The following is a 21,009-nucleotide window of genomic DNA, read 5'->3' as shown; positions in this document are numbered from 1 at the left end:
AGTTTCAGAGATGTATAAATCCCTACATACTTCTTCGGTCACCTTTACTAATTAATCTTCATCTTTTTGACATGATCTCAGTCAGTGTTTATACTATGTCTGAATTTTAATAAATAATTTTGCTAACTTAGCATTAATCTATCATTAACCTCATCATTTTTTTTAATGTTTTACAGGGGCCAGAGTCTTGACAATCTCATCAACGTGACTCCTGAAGTAAATAGAAATAATCCAGGGTGAGGATTATGTCTTTATCTTTCTTCCTTCTCTGTCTCCACCAATTTGTGGCACTCATTGGAGAAACTGTTGAAAAATCTTTGGATTGGAATCAGAAAGTCTGAACTCCATTACTTCCAGATGGGTGCCTTTGATCAAGTCCCTTAAATCGCTGAGCTGAGGCTTCTTTGGTTATAAAATGAGGATCATAATATCCCTTCCACCTTTGTCACTTGATTATTGTAAGGATTAAGTGAAATAATGGATATAAAATCCCTTTAAAGCAAAAATGAATAACAGTGTAAATTATTTACAAAATACAGTTTAGTTATACCTGCAGCAAATGAGAAATGAAGCCAGTGTGTCAATGACTTGTAGGGAGGTCAAAATTTGTACTCTTTTGAATGAAGGTCATAGACTAGTATTAATCCAAATACCAAAACTTGATAGTAAAATTTATCTTGAATACATATATCCTTTAAATGAAACTATTTAGTTGATTTAATTCCATTTTTATTTATTGTGTATTTGCTTTTTTGTTTGAAGTTCTATAGACTTTGATAATCTCATCAAAATGAATCCAAGAACAGGAAAAAGTGTGCAAGGGTAAGATTTAATAAGCTCTTCTTTTTTGTTTCATGCTAAGCAATGCTTAAAATATAATTAAATCATAATTTCAGCCGGCTGACACTAACCTCAGTGATAGCTCATGAAAAGCCATGTAATCTCCACAATCTAAAATGTTAAAGATTTTGGTCAACTAATTTCTAGTACAATGGCGTACCTTTTGATTAATTAGATGCATAGTTGTTTTTCCGGGATGGACAGGACTTTTATTCATCGATTTGTTTATTTTTCTTAAGCAGAGGGATGGCACAGGAGAGAGGAAGAGAACCAGACTGGAACCCATAGACGTGGGACTAGGCCTGGCTCTGTCCTTACTGTGTGAATAGGATGGGTCGCTTGCTCTGTTTCAGTTCAGTTTTCTCATTCTAAAAGCGAGGAAATGGACCAAGTGCCCTCTAGTCACTTCTAGTGCTAATTCTGTTACTAAGTTCAAACAAGATGGTTAAAGTGATAGAAAGTGTATGAACTCTGGAGTCAGTTTACTTGACTTTAAATTCAGCCCTGCCACTACTAGCCATGGAAGAAAAATATCTTTCTTCATCTTAGTTTTTCCCTTTGCAAAAGTGAGATAATCATACTTCCTATGTCATAGAATTAATGTGAGTATTAAGTCATATAATCATGTAAATCACTTAGAACACTGCCTAGCACATCACACATTTTCTAAAACCATTAGTTATTGTTTATTATTTCTATGTAGTTATAGGTAGATTCAAAAATATGTATTCATAGTCAGGACTGAAAAACTCCAACCCTTTGAGATAATCCTTGTTTAAATAAGTATTTCAAATAAAACGTTTTTATAATAAAAAATATTTCTCAGTTTTAATAAATATTTACAACCACATGATGTAAGTTGACCATTGATCTGATCATTTCTTCCCTGTTTTAAAGGGGCCAAAGTCTTGACAGTGTCATCAAAGTGGCTCCTGAAACAAACAGAGCTAACCAAAGGTGAGGTTCATAGAAAATTTCTATCTCTCCTTTTTTTTTTTTCTGTTTAACTTTAAAAAAGTGATAAAATTCATTGTCCCATCATAGAGATGGCCAGTGATGGAACCCCCCCCAGAAAGCAAGTCCTTGCTCAGGGCTCCCTGGCCATGAGCTTGAGTGGAGGAGGAAATTCTTTAAAATATCTCTTATCAGTGTGTGATTTGTGCTCCATGCTCAGGATTCCCCATGAGATGCAACACCATCCCAAAACAATTTCCTAGAGCTAGGCAGTCTAAAGAAGGTCTTCATGTGAAGAAAATATCTACGGTCTTTCTCCCTCATTTATTTATTCCCTCTCCTCTTACTGTCTACCACCCAAACACTTCCTAAAGTTGGAGGGTTATTTAAAAAAATTATTCTTGGTTCATTGAAATAATAAGGAATACAGAGAATGACATTTGTCTTTTATAAAAGAATTTTCTCTAAGGCATGTCATATTAGGTAAGTAGAGAGACATGACAGAATTATGAAGCTATAAAATATATTGCTGTTAGTTTGAATATGAGTTAAATACAAAAGATACTAAGGTATACATCTTTTTTCTGATAGATTTTCTATCTTCCTTTTCATATGGGAATGTTCTCTAATTTTTTATACTATATAGCTCTATCATATACAGTTTCTCAGGCTAGAGCAGGGGTAAGCAACTTTCGCTTAAAGGTCTAGATAGTAAATATTTCAGATTTGGGAGGGCCAAAACAGTTTCTGTTTTAACTAGTCAACTGGCAGCCATAGAGCAGTGCATTGTAAATGAATGAGTATGACTTTGTTCCAATAAAACTTTTTTTTACAAAACTAGATTGCCCCCTAGATTTGGCTTGAAGACCATAGGTTGCTGACCCCTGGCAAGATAATATTATATGTGGATGGAAGAGAAAGATTAATTCTGAATGTAGTTGGGATAGCTTTTAATAAAATATAGCCTGCTTCCCCTGCCTCCAGTTTGCATACATTTTCCTTCACTTTATGGTTACTCTAAAATTTTATCACTTTTTTATCTGAATACTTAATGCTAAATTGTCTTTAGTTTTTTTTTTTTTTATCACTGAAAGAGAGCATAACATTATTGTCATTGTTTGAGGGTCAGATACTGAATCCAGAGACCATATAATACTTTATATTACAGATTAGGATTCATTGAAAGATAGATCTTCATTGGTCCTCTTTCAAGAACACTTAGTTTGTAAATCTAAAGATGTCCTCAATCATATGAACTTTCCCCTTGCAGTGTTTGAGCCTCTCTCTGTTTTAGCACCCACATCCTACCTTATATTGCATTAAGTCATGTGTCCATCTCTTTCATGTCATAATGAATTTTTTGAGTACAGAGAACGCTTACTATCCATGTGATTTTGGATAAATAGTGCAATCCTCTTTAAGCCTCAGCTTCTTTTTTTGTAAGATGGGGATCCTAAGAGTTATTTTCTTCATAAGTTACTAGAGAAATTAGATAAGATCAAGCTTGTAAAGCACACAGCGTTCAAGTACTTGTTAGACAGTATCTATTGGTATTATTGTTGCTGGTACTATTTTTTTCTTCATTGTTGCATCCCCATAGCACCATTCAATGTTTAATTCAAAGAAGATATCAAAGAAATTATTCCATTATATTGAACCTTATGAAATTATGACAGTCAACTGCATGTGACTCACCAACTGACAATTCCATATAGTTTAACATGATGTACATGGGGAGATATGCACATGATAAAATGAGTTTGTGGGTTAATCCTAGAAATTAGTTAAGTGACATAAGACTTTCTGGTCTGTTTTTTTTCTTTAATATATATAACTTATTGTCTCATAATGAAGTATATCTAATTAGGCTTCTTGGTCAGGCCTTTTCATATTACGGTTTGTATGAGAGCCCAGTGTAATAACAGAAATGTCTCTTTAGAGCTATGATTGACTATTTGAGTGTTTAGAATAAAAACAAGTTATATAATTTGAAGTCTTACTAGTTCTGATTTAGTATTACATGAAGTGTGATTCTAAAGTGATTTGATTTACATCTTGGAGCAGCTTCAATGCTACATATTCGTGTCATGTATATCACCTACATACTTTAGAATCAGAAAATACCTTTTTTGGGAGGAGGGAAATAAGGAACACATGGAAATGATGAGCTATTTTATATTTTTCTCTTGTCTATTCCAACTTTCAAAAATATTGGACAGTAGAGGGAGGGAACAATTGAGAAGATCATTTTATGAACTATATATATAGATGTCTAATCAATGTACTGTATACTTGAAACTAATTTAAATAAATAAATTTATTTTTAAAAAATGTTTATCTGCATGCTCCCAGGCAATAATAATAACACTAAAAATTCTAATTCTACTACAAAATGTAATATGGAAAATAAAAAGTTTATGAGTAATTTAAATTTGAAGTTATCTTGAAAGAAATAAAAATAAAATGAAAATAAATTTTCATATATACATAGTTATGTAAGAAATGAATTGATAGTAGCAATCTATATTTCCATGGGCTAAAAAGAGAATTCAAGTAGTGATGAAGTTTTAAATTAGCAACAATCATTTAATTAAATAGCAAGGTTGAAAAAATATACAAGTTATTACTGATTTTAATTGATTTGACCAGCTACTGAAACTTACAACATTGTTGTAGGAACCAAGACCTGAACAATCTTATCAAAGTTACCCCTTCAGCAAACAAAAGGTAAGCTTATTAAGATATTTCAAGACTCCTGAGCAAGTCTCCAATTTATGCCAAAAAATAAGATTAATTATGTGGCTAAAGATACTTTGAAAAAGGATATTAAAGAAAGAGAGAGAGAGCAAATTGATTTGTTGTGTAGTAATCCTGTATTGGTAATTTTTATTATTGCTTCCATTTATTTCATTACAATATTGTTTCAAATGATCATATTGAGGCTACATCTGTATAATTACTACTTGAGGAATTCGACACAATAGTATAATAACTAGTTATTACTATAATTTTATAGTTAATGACTTATGCTTATAACACTAAATAAACCAAAGAATATTGGCATTTTACTCCTTCATAAAAATTAAAGGATTAATTTTAAAATAAGTGCTAAGAAAATTGGTGACATAACATTCTTATTCTTGATTAGAATATTTTTGCATGACATAGAATTTGCTTCTGTCTACTTGAAAAGTTAAGACCCATTTTACCCTGGAACAAAGGTTAAGAAAAGCATGCAAAGTAACTCCAAACTACCTCTCAATTCTTGTGAAGATAATATTGGTGAAAAGCACTGTGCACATGTAAGAAACCGTTATGAACATAGAGAGACGAAGATGTTAGCAGGAAACATGGGGTATGAGATCTAGTTGCCATGGTTTCAATTCTGATTCATCCTCAGTCACTTCTTAGGTACCTAGCCCCAAGGAATGTCTTACCTTCTCTGACATTCAGTTTCTTTTTCTATAAAGGGGGGATGGTAACATATACCTATTAGTTTGTTTTGAGGATTTAAAAAAGATAACTAATGTATATAAAGCAGAAACTCAATAAATTTATCACTTTTTGTCTAGGATTCCATTGAATGATTCAGAATTGTCAAAAGAGAAAATGCCAGTCAGAAAATTTGCTGACTTCCAACTAAATTTGACCTTTTTTGTTTGTTTGTTTTAGCAATGAACAAGGTCTTGATGATCTTATTAATGTAAGCCCCAAAGCTGTCAAAAACATGGCTGGGTAAGAGAAAGATGTTTTTGATTCATTTGATTTACAATAATCCTATTTACAAACTGAATATAAGACTTAAAAAATCATCACAATATTTTATGTCCCTGGAAGCTTAGATATCTAACCATTTGTTAAAAGCAAGAACGAAAGACAGTTGGGAAAAAATATGGTTGTGGCTTCACTTCTTTCAGTATCAAGGAAAGCAAGAAGGAAGTGATTGGGGAGGGAACATAGCTGGTCTGTGTGCTATTTACATAGCTATGTCTCTGGAATTGATTGAAAGTTATTGATAATAATTTTTAAAAGACCTAGATACTTCATTAGATTCATCACCAGCAAATATCATTCACCTTGTTTGTGAATTGTATTTGCTGATTCTTAGTGAAAATTTTATGAGGTTCACTGTTTTTTAAATGGTTTTCTGCTCTCTGAAAAGTTATGGACCTAAAATTGGTAATTTTTAAAGTAGTATCTGTAAGACGATGAAATTCACTTTTTGTTTCCGGTTATATGAAGATTTTTATGTTATTATGCACTGCATATATAGATAATATATGTATGATATCTATCTTATGAATGTTTTCATGGTTTTTCTTCTTAAATTTAGTTGGTACATATAAAAATTGCAACATTCTAGAGGTGGGACCTTGGAGAACTCATAGCCCAGTTAAGTCTGAACAATTTTAAAACCTCTGCTTCAGTCGAACCTATTCAATTGACAGAAGAGGAAATCACGACTCAAAGTTTAGGTGATTTGATCAGAGGCACAGAGAAAACTAGTGGAAGAATGATAGTAGTTCTGTGATCTGTAAGTCAGTGAATAATTATTGAGCACCTACTGGGTTTGAAGCTTAAAACTAGGTATCATTAGTTGCACACTATATAATTATATAGGCCATAGGCACCAAAAAGAGAATTCAGTAGACATGCTCAATCTTATTAACAGCAGGCAATTATCATAGATTAAAGCTAATTATGTACCAGGGACACAGAGATATTACTCCAAGACAATAATAGGTTGTCAATTTAATATTACATTTTGGAACACTCATGTACTGCTTGCTGAATATAGAATACATTGTCAGTGCATTGCATTTAAAAAGAAAAAGAGGCACTGAATAGCTAATTTAATAAACAGATAGACAGAAAATTTCCTATTCATAGATTCCTAGGAGTAGAAGACGGTGGAAATAGCAGAGTCTTAGAAATGATTTAGTCCAGTCTCCTCATTTTTCAGATGAGAATACTGAGGCCAGAGTCAAAAATCTCATAGTCTTCTGTTAGTAATTCTAACTTTAAGCCAACAACTGTTCTTTAAACTATAGCACACAGATTTTGATCTTAAAATAAATGCGAGTTAATTGAGCATCTCAAGAAATAGTGGAGGCCTTAAAGCTAGGATCGTTGCTCTTTCTGTGTATGGGACAGCCCAGAGGTGTCCTTTACTGCTTTTCAGTGTCACTTGAATGATTACTGCATAGTTGACAACTGCACAAATGTGCAAATGACTGCAAAGCAGTTACTGCTTTTAAACTATAAATAATACTAAAATATTCCAATGTGTCTCTTTACTATATCCTTAAAGCAAAATAAATGAAAGCAGTAACAAGCAGAAAAAATATTTCATTTTTCCTGGATAAATTTTAGATATAAAATTCCTGTGTTTGCAGAGATTCGGGGCCTAAAAAAAAGTATAAATCTGTTGTTTCCAATTCATTGAGATAAATTGCATGATGCTCATAATCAAAGCAATTTAGAACTGGTACTAAGAATTCAAAAGTGAATTTCATCGCCTTACAGTTCCTACTTAAAGCATCATTAACACACAGTACTGTCTTTACAGGAGTAGTTAGAGAACACAGCATACGTTTTTATGTTTTCTAGGTTAGTGTTTTTCAGACTGTGAGTTGCAACCCATTAGAGTCTTGTAATTAATATAGTGAGGGACGATCAGTATTTTTCCCCAATTAAATGAAATGAATTAAATAGAGTAGAAAATATGAGTTCTTATGCAGCAAGGGTATTATTTGATGAAATTTATGTTTTATTATGCATGTGGGTATCTATCTGAAAAGAGAGTATTGGCTGTGATGGAAAATATATTTCCTAATGGGCTTTATGACACAATTTAAATGTGACTGTTTTAGGTTTTTGGATAAATCAAATTTTGTATGTGAAAATGGAAGGACAATGAAAATGGAAGTTCTCATGTTTGTGATCAATTTTATTTATTGAAAGGTCGTGGCCTATGAATATATTATCTCCTCTACACAATTTTAATCTTTGTATTCTTTCTTCTAATATAATACATAAACCTAATTTTAAAGATCATTGTCACAGTTTAGCTCATGACAAATTTTGCAATCAATATATAAAAGGAAATTATATTTTGGATAGTTTTTATGTGTAAACCATTCCTTAAATAGCTTTCATAGGTATCCATTGATTGTCTTTATTTGAGAATATAATTATTGAAGATAATTCAAAACAGTGAAAATTTGGTTAGGGGCTTTCTGTCTGCCACAGAGATCTGAGAATGATTATGAAGAGATCAAAGCGAGTGAAGCCATGAGCTGGGAAGCGCATCCTCTGGAATTGTTTAGGACTAGGGGAGAGAAACGCAGACCTTTCTCACACTCTTTTGATAATTAACCTCTAAGCAGTTCCCCTTCAGTTCCTAACCTTGCATCATTATTTTTGATGAGTAAAATGTATTTTATTTTTATGTGAAGCAAAAGGGTCATTGGGTGGAAAGAGATATAGGCGGGTTGCTATCTAAGATGGTAGAAAGCAGATGTTTTCAGTCCTGTGATTTCTTGCCATGGCAAGCTATTGTATTTCTTTGAATACATATTAAGAAGGGGTTTGGAAGGACACTTGGAAAAAATTCCAACTTTCTAACCCTTGAAACAAGGTATATACTCAGGCAGTAAATGACAGCAAACCCTGTGGGAGGAAATATTGTTCTGTGACTGGGAAAAGAAACTGGTAGGACCTCAATTAGGAATTATATAGTTTTCAGAGGATGTAACTAATTTGACCATGAACAGCTGATTTAATTTGGCTTTTTAATCATCATAAAGGAAAGAAAACTCAGTTTTGATGGGTTGCTGGAACTCTCTCTGAAACTTTATGTTAAGTGTAATCCCAATTTTAGAGCTTATTATTTTAAAAATATATACATTTAGTTGGTGAATATGATTTTTAAATCATATTAGATGTTAGAATCTGTGTGTCTCTCCGCAATGTTAAAACATTCCAGACTGAAAAGATGTTAATCACCAGATGGATGCAGTGAGCACTTAGCCAGTATGCCCTGGTAGATACTCTGGCAAGAAAGTGAGTGAAATCAGAGTAATTTTCCTTCTGATCCAGCATAATTCATTCTCCCCTGGATTGGTTAGGAAATGTATTTCAAGGCTGTTCAAAGCCAAACCCATACATCTCAAACTAAATAAGATAACAAATTCTTTTTTCCTATTTCTAACCAACTTAAACTTTTACTATCTCTAAGCTGGCTGCTTTTTTTTTTTTTTTTTTCCACTTAAAGGAATCAAGATATTGATAAGCTCGTCAGAGTGAATCCTGAAGCTCTCACCAACAACCAAAGGTAATAGAACTATATTAATTTTTGTGCTTTAGTCAGGAAGAATATTTTGTTTTATTATTATTTTAAGCAGATTTATAACCTTAATGATCTTATCAAAAGAACTCTATAATTAATCAGCAATCTTTTCTCATTTTTCTATTTCAAGAAGCCAGGATCTCGATAACTTCATCAAAGTGAATCCCGCAGCAATCAGAAGCAATCAGAGGTAATCATATAAAATCTGTCATTTTATGTTTTCATCTGTCTGTTGTCTCTGTGTAGAGTAGGTTTATAATGTAGCTTTATTGAACTAGCACAACAAAAATACCTATCACTAATCCGAATTTATTTTTCTCTTTTAAATAGCCAAAACTTGGACAATCTTATTAAAGTGAAACACTCAGCTCTCAGAAATACAGAGAGGTAAGTGACTTTGCCTATTTTAACATGTTCTCAAAATTCTTGGTTAGCTATTTTCTTTTTGTTTTTTCTTTCTTTCTTTTTTTCTTTCTTTCTTTCTTTCTTTCTTTCTTTCTTTCTTTCTTTCTTTCTTTCTTTCTTTCTTCCTTCCTTCCTTCCTTCCTTCCTTCCTTCCTTCCTTCCTTCCTTCCTTCCTTCCTTCCTTCCTTCCTTCCTTCCTTCTCTCTCTCTCTCTCTCTCTCTCTCTCTCCCTCCCTCCCTCCTTCCCTCTCTCCCTCCCTCAATGCAATCTCTCTCTCTCTCTCTCAGTCTTTTCAAGGAAACGTGTTGCACTCTTCTGGAATCAACTGCAAAATTTTAGATTCAGTTCTGTATTTCTTATTTGCACAAAGACATCTTAGTGTTGTTGTCTATTGGAAATAGAAAAAAATATATATTATGGAGTAGCTGAACCAAACTGATGGTTTACAGAGATACTTACAGAGAATCGGAAAGGATATTTAGGGCCTTCAAAATTACAGACCCACAGCTAGTGTGGATTCACAAAATATTAAGGCAGATTTTAACCTTGAATTTCCATTTTGAGTTTTGCAAATGCCTTATAATCTGCTATCTCTATGTCATATCATTCACCTAAAGGGTTTTATTAATAGAGAATAGATGATGCACCAGAGCACATGGCATTAGAAGTCAAAATTGTTCTGCCGACCTGAAATTGTATCACAATAAATGTAGCTGGGAATCATAGTCTCAGTACTCTGGGATGAAAAACTGACAGAGGAAAAAGTGGTCTGAACCCATAGGGAGAAGGAGGACGGCGTGTTACATTTATTGACCTAGCTCTTATATCTCCTAGTTTCTGTTCTACATTAGTGCTTTTTCTGTTTGCTTTTCCTAATTGTATGTTTTTATCATGACGTTCGGGTCTCTGAAGCAGGAAGATACAAAGGTGGTCAAAAAGCCATTATTACTTAGAGAGTAGCATTTGTTGAGCACCTATGGTGTGACTGGCAATTTATATACATTTAGTCCTCACTACAACCCTATGAGAAATACATTCATACGCCCTACATTATAAAGGAGGGAACTATAGCTCAAAGATATTAAATAACCTTATCAAGAAAGAAAACACATCCTGGATGTAAGCATTAAGTCTTTCTGATATCACTACCTAGAAGAAAAACAAAAAATCTGACTGAAACAGCCCTGATTCTCTTCTTTCCGTTCTTCATCTCCTTGCAGTCCCGTCCCTTCTAATTCCTCTCCCAGTCCTGCAGTCAAAAGACTACAAAGAGATACATTTATTCTAGAGAATTATTGTTAAAATGAGAGGGAAGAGAGAAAGTACGTATCTCATAGAGGTTTTTTAACAGCTGAAATAGTAGCAGACTTTCGGTGTCGACCCTGCCACTGATAACCGTACCGATATATCCTTGTTAAGTAGAACCATTTCTTCATAGTGGTATTGGTTGGTGCAGATTTTCTTCTTATTAACAGTTTTAGGAGGTTTCTGACCATGTTGGAAGTGATTAGGTTTAATAACCACATGCAGAATAACTAACAGAGGCTACTGTAGCCAATTCATCCCTCTGGACAATTCTGTATAACGAACTCACTCTCTCTCTCTCTCTTTCTCTCTCCTCCCCTCTCCTCCTCCCTCCCTCCCTCTTTCCTTCTTCTAACTTCCTTTTCTTTCCCATCCTCTAGCAAATGTGCTAATATTGACAATGGTAACTTTCTCATAATAGTTTGGCCTTTTGTTTATTAGAAGAGGTTAATTTTATAAAGAGAGAGTTTTTATTTCAACAACTCCTAATAACATATCTACAAAAAGAAGATGTTCTCTTTATACAGATAGCATTACTATTAAAAATTTTTAAAATATTGGCCATCATGTTGTTTTCAGTTGGCAGCTTGATCCCCAAATGTAACCTAAGTGTTGTCTGGTGATTCTTTAGTAGCTACATAGATTCAATGGTAATCAGTTTGGATGTTGAAGAAAACAAAAGACAAAAAACTCACAACAACTAACCTGCCTATTTGAAAAAATAGTGACTTTATTCAATTGGTTCCACTACCTATATCTATAAAATAGCTATGCTTCCATTTGATTTTAGTGGGTAAAGAGTGGGGGCATTTTAAAGTACCTCCCAGTGGGAATAACAGCCATCAGACACTTTTACATCCAATTCAGTGTGACATGAACACTGATTATTTAATAGTGTAACAGCAGTGAATCAGAGTTCTTTTTACATGACTTTGCTGACATTTCCAGCAGCTATATATTCAATTCACAGTTAGGGGCGGAATACACTTCAGTCATCAATCAGAATGTAACTAGGTGTCCCTGAGCTCCTTTCAGGAACACAACAACCTGAACAAATGCAGATGTGCATGGAATTTTCATTTATTCAGAGAGAAACTGCATGGCTTTCAGTTTTAGAATTGAGAAATGTTAAAGAGAGATTCAATTATTTGCGGCCTATAAACTGCTGCTCCCAAATGAATATTGAGAAGTATCTCGTGATACTTACTTAGGCCTTTAGAGTTAGAAAAAGCACCCTTTATTTGAAATAGTAAAAAACAATACTCTGAACTATTTGTGGTATTATACGTCCATCTTTTTAAGGGTTTCCCATTTGCTAAGACATACCGCATTTTTTTGCATTCCAACGAGAGAAGAGTTCCTTCTTACCTTCCTATTGCATAGTTCTCATATTTCTGCTCAAAACATAAAGTGGGGGGTGGGGAGTGGGCAATGTTGACTCTTTCCACTGCTTCATTCCCATAATCCATAGATCACCTTGGATGCTTCTCCTAATTATTTCAGGAACATAGGCACTTCATCACCCCCTGAACGACTGTAGTCTAGATCATGGTTCAGTCTCCTGCGTGATCCCTCTGCTGCTTGTTGTACCTTCTGCCCTTCAACCTATCTGCCAAACTACAGAGTGATATTTCTAAAACAAATATGATCATGTCATTTTTCTGAGTAATTCCTGCAGTGGCTTCCCGTTTCCACTGGGTAATGGCCGTACTCCTTTACCCAGTTGCCGAAGCCCACCCCAGCCCACCTCCCGCAGGCCTCCTCACTGCATCCTCTCTTAGGTTCCTTCCACGAGCGAAGCTCGCCGAAACACCCTGACTTGCACACACGCCTCATTCCTTCTTCATTCCTATTAAGTGATTAGCTTCTACTTATCCTTCATGTCTCAGCTTAGGCATCGTTCTCTCAGGCTCTGGAAAACTCCATACTCCCCTGACCCTCACTACATCTACAACCAGTCCTTCCACATGTTCTCAAGATCTCTATCCTTTCTGTCCCATAGCATTGGTTTCTTCTTATTATTATTTAATCATATTTCTTAAACTATAGGATTTTTAATGGTAAGATTGAATCTGTCTTGTTCATTTCTTTATCCACAGTGCATATCACAATGTGTGGCACATATTCGGTTCTTAATAAGTATTCGGTGAATTAAAGGCTAAATCTCAAACTAATCAAGGCTCTATAATCATCCACTTAGATAAAGTCTGTTGCCTTCCAGCTCCAACATTCTGAGCCCTCATAAGTGAAACCAGACTGAAGAAATCTGCTGTCTTCTAAATGGTCTCCTTTAGTCAATGACTATCTCTTGCTTATGACATAATCTCAATGAATCATGGTGAATTAGAACCACTAAAATCTTGGTCACATCTTATATTTAAAATACCTAAATGGCCCAGTTTCTTTATGGACCTATTCATTTATTTAAGATATAATCTTTAAGATACCCTCACTGAAAATGATTATAAAAATATGTAAAGCTGGGCCTATTTTGCAACGTCAATAGAGCTGAAGAACCAGTTATCTCACTATATTTTATATTCCTTTCAGAGAGACAAATATTCCTTTTGAATTAAAACTCTATGCCTAAGATTTAGTTCTTGGCAGAAAAGAAGTACCATAGTAAAATTTTTATATGAAGGCTCTTAATTTTGCAAATGTCTTTGACACTTTACAAAAGTAATTTAAGTAAGCTGTAGAGAGAGAAACATATTGTGGCTTTTAATAAATACCTCCCACACCCTCATAAGAGAAGAGCAGTTGAGAGTGAGCCGTTAACTTTCTCTCATAAAGAGCTTATCCTAGGAAAACTTGTATAATAGACAATAATAACTAAAGGAGGTCAAATAGATGGTAACAAAAGTAGATTAGACCTTGAGTGGTGAGCATACAATGCAATATACAGATGACAAATTATAGAATTGTACACTTGAAACATATAATGTTATTAACTAATGTCACTTCAATAAATTTAATAAAAAAGGAGACACTAATACCTTGATCCCTAGAATCTCTATTTTTTCCCCTTAATCTGCTCTGTAAGGGAGTGTTACATTCCTTAATTGGGACAGTGGGGAACAAATTACATTACAATGTGAATAAATGCTTTATTCAAAATTTCTGCTGTGACTCTACATAAACAATAACTCATATTTTCTCCAAAACATTTTGAAATCCACATAAAGAAAGCATTTTATTTGCTATGGCTAACAACTTTTTTAAAGCTTTTATCCACAGAGAACTGAGTTAATTCCAGCTGTTCATAAAACCATTGAATTGTAAGGTCTTCCTTCCACTGCAACTGTCACAGAAAGGGTTTGAAATGAGGCCTTTGCATGACCCTGAAGTGTTTGGCTGGGCTTCTATAAAAATCTTTTTCTCACACTTCAGCTCACAGCTCTTCATCTTCTACCGCAGTGTAAAAGACACGATGTAATAAATGTGGTCTTAATTAAAGAATGCAATTTATTTTTATATCGTTCAGCTTACGAAGTTTATGAGCAATCTGCACTTTTCTTTTATTAGATCTTCAGATCTAGCTGATGACATCAGTTAGGGCGAATAACCAAAGCAAATACACCTTTTTTACTTTTTATAACTTGGAACTTCTTATTTTGCTTTTTAAAAATCCATTTGTTTACTCAAGAGATATTTTAATCCTTGACCCTCAGCTAAACGCTGAGCTAAATGCTGAGAAGGAGTTCCATGCATTGTGTGTAGATTGGAGTGGGGTTCTTTCTAAAATATTTCATGTTAAAAATAGAAATAATAGGATTTTAAAAAGTAGACCATCATATTCTAAAGTTCATATAAAAACAATAAATGAGAACATTTCTGAAAAAGAAAAGTAATAGAGCCCTAACAAATAGCTCTTCAATAATATAGTATAGTTACTAGGATATAAATGAAGAGAACAAAACAGAATGTTTACAAACAGACTCAAGTCTAAGAATTTAATATGGCATAAAGATGGTATTTCAAGTCAGTGGAGAAAAGATGAACCACTCAATAAGTGATACTGGGACAATTGGGTAACCATCTGAGGAAATCAAGGTTGTTATACCTGTTAAAAAAACAAAATCCGACCAGTAAACTTGAAGATCTAATTGGTTTTAATTAAGTAATTCATGAATTGGGCAGCATCCCATCTAGCAACTAGAAGACACTCTCTTATTTTGCTTTAAAGATTAGTATAGATTATTCAGAATAAAATCTTATAATCTACTCTATCAAACTTGATATGTGACACTGTTTAAAACAAACAACAAAAATTCTATAAAATCATTGATAATGTAGTTTATTTACTGATTTGGTTATATCACTTTGGGAGTGTGCTTCTTTGAAAGCATGAATGCATGGGTTCCAGTTTTGAGTTATCTACTTGTAGTTGTTACATTTGTTAAGATTGTAGTTTCTCCTCTTTCCTCAGATTTAAACCCATTTCTGCTCTCCCTCACATCAGCTAGGGTCCAAAAAGACTTGGGTCCTGGAGAGGGGAGGGTGGCAGGGTAGAGGTAGAGTTGGGGAAAAGGTGTAGGCAGAGCAATTCACTGTCTGCAGCAGCCAGGAGTGAAAGCGCCAGAGGAAGTAAGGATGTCCAGCATTAGGCTGAGAAACTAATCATTTCGTGAGGGCAGAAGCAGATCTGTATTAGTTTGCTAGGGCTGCCATAACAAGAACCACAGACTAGGTGGCTTAAAAGCTTAAAACAGAAATATATTTTCTCACCGTTTTGGAGGCTAGACGTCCAAGATGAAGATGTCAGTAGGGTTGGTTCCTCCTGAAAGCCAAGAGGAAAGAATCTATTTTAGGCCTCTCTCCTTGGCTTGTAGAAGACTGTCTTCACTCTGTGTCTTTACACTGTCTTCCAGCTGTGTGTGTCTGACTCTAAATCTCTCTTCTTATAAGGCTACCAGCCATATTTGATTAGGTCCCATCCTAAAACCTCATTTCTGTAGAGATCGTATCTCCAAATAATGTCACATTCTGACATACTGACATTAGGACTTCAACATATGAATGTAGTGGTAGGTGGGGGCACAATTCAACTTATGACAGCATCCCGAAATAAGGAAAGAAATCCAGCATTGAGAGCTATATAAAAAAGGAAAGAAATGTGTGCAATTATGGGTGAAGTAGGCAGGTTCTGGGTGATTGGCACAAATGGAGGTGAAATGTCCATCACTGGCTTTACTGATCTTTTTCTACATGGGCATGGCACACACCATGTACCTGAATGTGGAGAGAGCTGACTGCCTTAAAGATTCAGAGTCTAATAACTTTCCCTTGGGGGACCCTTTAATGTCTTTTCTCACATCTAGGAAAGGTAGTAATAGATTTCCCCAGAGAAAGAGAAAAAGGATAAATTAATATAATTTAATTTCTACAAGTACTGTTAGGCCATGGTAATATGACCCTGCTCTCAAGTTGTAATGAAAACTATCAACTTCCTTTAAAAAAAAAATGGCACTCAGTTTATCCAAGATTAGCAATGGGGGAAGAATCATTTCCTAGGACAAAATTCTAATTATCAAGAGTCACATTTTCTGGTGATCTCACTATTTACCATGTCAACTCTTTCAGTTTGGCATGAAATACCATGACACTCCACTCACTTTTACTCCATTACCCTCAAGTATTTAGTAAAGTATTATATTAAAATATTAAGGGAAGATCACTTAATCTATGCTATTAAAATATTATGGTAGCCCTTGAGGCCAAGAATATGGCGCTAGCAAATAGTGAAGGACCATCAGGGGTTAGGCAAATGCAAAGCTTTCTGTCTCCATTTCCGAGTTTGAAGAATGTAGTCTAAGAGGATTCTTCACACAGTGCTAGCAGTTAGGCTTAGGAAGTCAGTTTTGAATTTTATATCATTAAGACTACAGAATCAAATGATTTGATACTTCTGAGTGACTTTCAAAATCCCGTACTTTTTACATATATTAATTGGCATATTTGCTATTATAACTCTCACTACAAGGTAATTTAACTAAGATTTACATTTTCAAAAATGTGCAGCTAGTATTTTAAATATGAGGTGTAAGTGTAGTTATGGAATGCTACCTAATTTGCAGATTTGTCAACTATTGATGGTTTGTATGTTATATAGAAAAAGCGCTAAATATTTTCCACATATAAGTTTTTATATTATTTTTCATCCTTATCAATATTAACATTGGGAGTGAGAGTCCATACACTGATCTCCTATGGAATAACCTTATTTAAATCTACTACTCAGGATCAGGAGAAAAGAGAGCTTTAAAAAGTGAAATTAATTCTAACAATGTGAAAGTTATGGCAGAAAGAAAAATAAAAGGTAGTTCCTCAAAATTTCAGAATTAATAGTAAAGTATTACACTACTGTGTCATTACACATCTATTAACTATCATTTATTTATGCTTACCCAGTTCACCTACAACTATAATAATTATGTCCATAAATTCTATTTTCATTAACTCGTTTATTCTCATTGTAACCTTATCAGAATAGATATTATTATCGTAGTTTGCAAAAGTAATCTTGGAAAGGTTAACTAACTTGCCCAAGAAACAAGGTTTATGACAAAGTCTTTACAAACTCATTTTAAAAAAAAACAAAACAACCAAGAACTACCAGTGTTATAGCAAATATGTACTGTAAATAACTAATATATAAATAAAGATGACATTGTATCTCTTGAAAATGTGTTAAAATTTAAGAATTTAATTGTCTTATTTATTTATACACATTATGAATTATTGATTCAAATTTTGTGTTGATTTCTCATATTTCTGTGATCCAAAAAGCTGGAAAGAAGCCTCTAATTAAATAAATATCCAAGAATTGATTTTAGATGGACAGGTGGCTGGGCCCCAATTTTTGACTGTTTTACAAATTAGTTAATTGACTTTAGAAAATTTGCTTAGTCTTTCTGAGCCCCAGATGCTAGATCTGAGGGAGATAATCCATGTGGAAATATTCAGTACTTTGTGGCACAAAGTTAGTACTCATGAATATTAGCTGAAGGTGAATATCAATCAGTTGTTTCTTTTCAGACCAGATTTCTAAAACCTTCCAAAAAATTAGTTCTTTATCACTTTCTCATAACATAACCCATGCTCTCATACTTGAGTTGCACAGATCTATAGCTCGATGTCAGACTTTCAGTGTCCCATATCTGTATACAACAATGTCTTTGTCTAAGATTTGAACTGACTTTTAAAGTTTTTATTCTAATATTTGTTTATTTCCTAAAATAATATTGTAACTAAATTATATGTGTATATATATTATATATGTATATATGTGTGTGTGTGTGTGTGTGTGTGTGTGTGTATATATATATATATATTTTTTTTTTTTCTGTAGAGACCAGGACCAGGAAAACTTAACTGAAGTAAATTCTAATGTTTCTAAAAATAAGAATGGAAGGTATGTCGTATAATAATTTATTTTTGTCTTATGAATTTCATATGAGCATGTGTAAATTATATAAACCTGAAAGAATTTTGAGGAATTTATATATGGTGTTTAAATATAAATATTATCTAAATACAAAAAGCAATGTATAGCGTACTTAATAGCTGATATAGAAAAAATTAACAAAATTCAAATTCTGTTAAAATTTCTGACTAAGGGCCTGCTGTTCTATTGCTTAGTATAAAAGGCATCATGAAAATTTCTGCACTTGAGCTGTGAAGATTTATATTTACTTACTGTTGCTTGGTAGGTTTTTAGTGGTGCAGAAAGCACTCAGAATATCTTCCTTGGATACCTAGTGCTAAAAGAATATACAAATTCATCACAGCCACAAAATAGGATGCAATTTTGAAATTTCTTTATACCACAGAGCATAATGGCTTTAAAACTATCATACCTTGGTTATATTTACAGGAAGATTAGGATAGAAGCCATATTTTATTGTTTTTACAGACTGTTTAAATTAGGAAAGAATTAAAAATTCTTCCTTGTTTAACAATCCTTCCCCCCACATGTGGGGGCAACTCTAAAAAACAATAGAGCCTTATTCTGTACCTTCCTAAAGTACTAAGGTACAGCTGTCTTTTCTGTTTTTTTTTTTTTTAAATTAATGTATAGAAATGATATTGTTGATATTTTGTGCAGAGAATGGAAAATCAGGAGAAGGGCTGGGTCACTTTTTTCTTTTTCATAATGTGTATAAAAGTCTCTTGCATCTAACAGGTGGATAGTTTCTTTCTGTTCCCTTAATTCCCCAAATTATCTTCTGTCTTCTTTTATTGTGATCTCAAGTAAGCCTTTGATAAAACAAGAGGGGACAAATTTTCAACAGGATCTCTTTATCTTGGAAAAACATCCACTACTTTGCGAGTAGGACTGAGCTTACAATTAACCAATCGAATATTATTCGGAAGTAATCAAGGTAAAAAAAAGTGATTAAGTTATAGTTAAGAAATTCCCCATTTAATATAATGAGAGGTGCTCCACTTTCAGTTGAGCTTGCTTATGAAATGGATTTTTATTGGAAGGATTAATGAGGAAAGAGAATTTCATCAAAATTCAGGAGCAGGAGTGGTAGCATGGCCAGGCTTCTCAGAGGCCTGAAATGGAAGGCTGTTCATTCTTGACCAGATGTTCCATCAGGAAAACCTTGATAATAACCCCAATTCTTTGTCATTACTTTAACTCTGCTAAATTATGAATGTTGGCTTCAGCCTGCTCCTTCCAACTATTGGCTTCTTTATTTTCTGTTCTTTATCCGTTTGATAGCCAAAAACTTTTGCTGCCTCCCAGTTTCCACTTCTTCATTAACTTCGGTTTACTCTAGAGTTTCATGATCTGTCTGGTCTCCTTTAGCAAGGCAATGTGGGCGTGGCCATCTGCATAGAAAGTGTAGAAATGGAAAACACCATGTTTGACTTCAAGCTGCACATACTCTCCTTTCCCTTTCTGCAATTTCATCTGTGCTTCCTGCCAGGCATAATCGCACTATTACATATACATTCACAAATGAACCCACTCTCTTCCGAGTGGGATGGTGATCATTCAGTTATTACATCCAGAGATTATAACTCCCACCACTGTCTGTGGATCCCTGAGTTCTATTTCCAGGTGGTATTCATTCTCCTTCAGTTCTATTGCAATCTCACACACAGGTATGATTTCTCATGATTCTGCTATTTACAAATTAAATGGTAAATGGACCCACTACCCAATCACTGACAAAACAACTGTAATAAAATTTTCACTTGAAAAAAAAAATGCGAAAAGAAGAAATCTGGCTCCAATTTTTATATCTATGTATTCAGGCTACAGAAAAAAAAAAGTTTACTTAATTCTCGAAATGGTTAAATATTTAACAGAAATAAAACCGAGGATCAGAGAATAAGAGAATTGATCAGGTTAGTAAATTAGAAGGTAAATAAATTTGAGAGGTAGAATGAACCCAATGTTCTGGCATCAGGTCGTCTCTATTTTTTTACAGTAGAGTGCTTCACTTCACATATTTAGAATTTGTAAATTTTACAAGGGCTCAAGACCTTGACAGTTTTATAGAAGTAAGCCCTAACACGTATAATACAAAGTGGTAAGTTCTTAACAAGTTTTTGTTCTTTATGAAAAATTGATTTATAAATCAATTTTTGCAGTAATATGACTGTTTATCAGTTGAAATTGTTTTCTGCTCTTTAATCTGAGGATGCTAAAGTTAAATTAATAAGACAATGAAAATCTAAATCCTGGCTAATCTGCTCAATTGAGACTTGATTCACATTATGAATGTATTTACTTTGTATAGTAATTGGATGCCCAAGCAAATACATATTTTCTAAGTATATCAGAGTTATGCAACAGCCACCACAGTCAATTTTAGAACATTTTCATCACCTCAAAAAGAAACCCCATACTCATTGCAGTCATACCTCAGGTGGGGCAGCTATTAATCTACTTTCTATCTCTATGGATTGCCTATTCTGGACATTTCATGCTATATGTGGTCCTTTGTGACTGGACTCTTTTACTTAGCATAGTATTTTAAAGATTCATCTATATCGTAGCTTGTATCAGTATTGCACTTCTTTTTATTGCCAAGTAATATTCCATTGTATGGATATACAGCATTTTGTTCATATAGTCATCAACCGATGGGCATTTGGGTTGCTTTCGCTATTGGGTTGTAATTCATTATTGTGA

General features: G+C 33.8%; 1 protein-coding gene across 8 annotated transcripts in view; it reads left to right on the top strand.

Moving 5' to 3' along the window:
• The window catches only part of SCEL (sciellin), a 113,428-nt gene that overhangs the window by 77,971 nt on the left and 14,448 nt on the right, over positions 1-21,009 (top strand). For 5 of the 8 annotated variants that reach the window (XM_016149335.2, XM_016149334.2, XM_036228895.1 and 2 more), the window contains 9 exons: positions 177-236; positions 763-822; positions 1,738-1,797; positions 4,471-4,521; positions 5,467-5,529; positions 9,071-9,130; positions 9,276-9,335; positions 9,476-9,532; positions 18,208-18,270. In XM_016149335.2, the coding sequence (XP_016004821.2) occupies positions 177-236; positions 763-822; positions 1,738-1,797; positions 4,471-4,521; positions 5,467-5,529; positions 9,071-9,130; positions 9,276-9,335; positions 9,476-9,532; positions 18,208-18,270 (534 nt within the window). The remainder of the gene's footprint in view (positions 1-176; positions 237-762; positions 823-1,737; positions 1,798-4,470; positions 4,522-5,466; positions 5,530-9,070; positions 9,131-9,275; positions 9,336-9,475; positions 9,533-18,207; positions 18,271-21,009) is intronic. The other 3 variants (XM_036228891.1, XM_036228893.1, XM_036228894.1) reach the window with 3 other exon arrangements.

Source organism: Rousettus aegyptiacus, unplaced genomic scaffold (assembly GCF_014176215.1).
Source record: "Rousettus aegyptiacus isolate mRouAeg1 unplaced genomic scaffold, mRouAeg1.p scaffold_m13_p_11, whole genome shotgun sequence".
NCBI lineage: Eukaryota > Metazoa > Chordata > Mammalia > Chiroptera > Pteropodidae > Rousettus > Rousettus aegyptiacus.
Note: the sequence above shows the minus strand (reverse complement) of the source record. Positions and strands in the feature narration are given on the sequence as shown.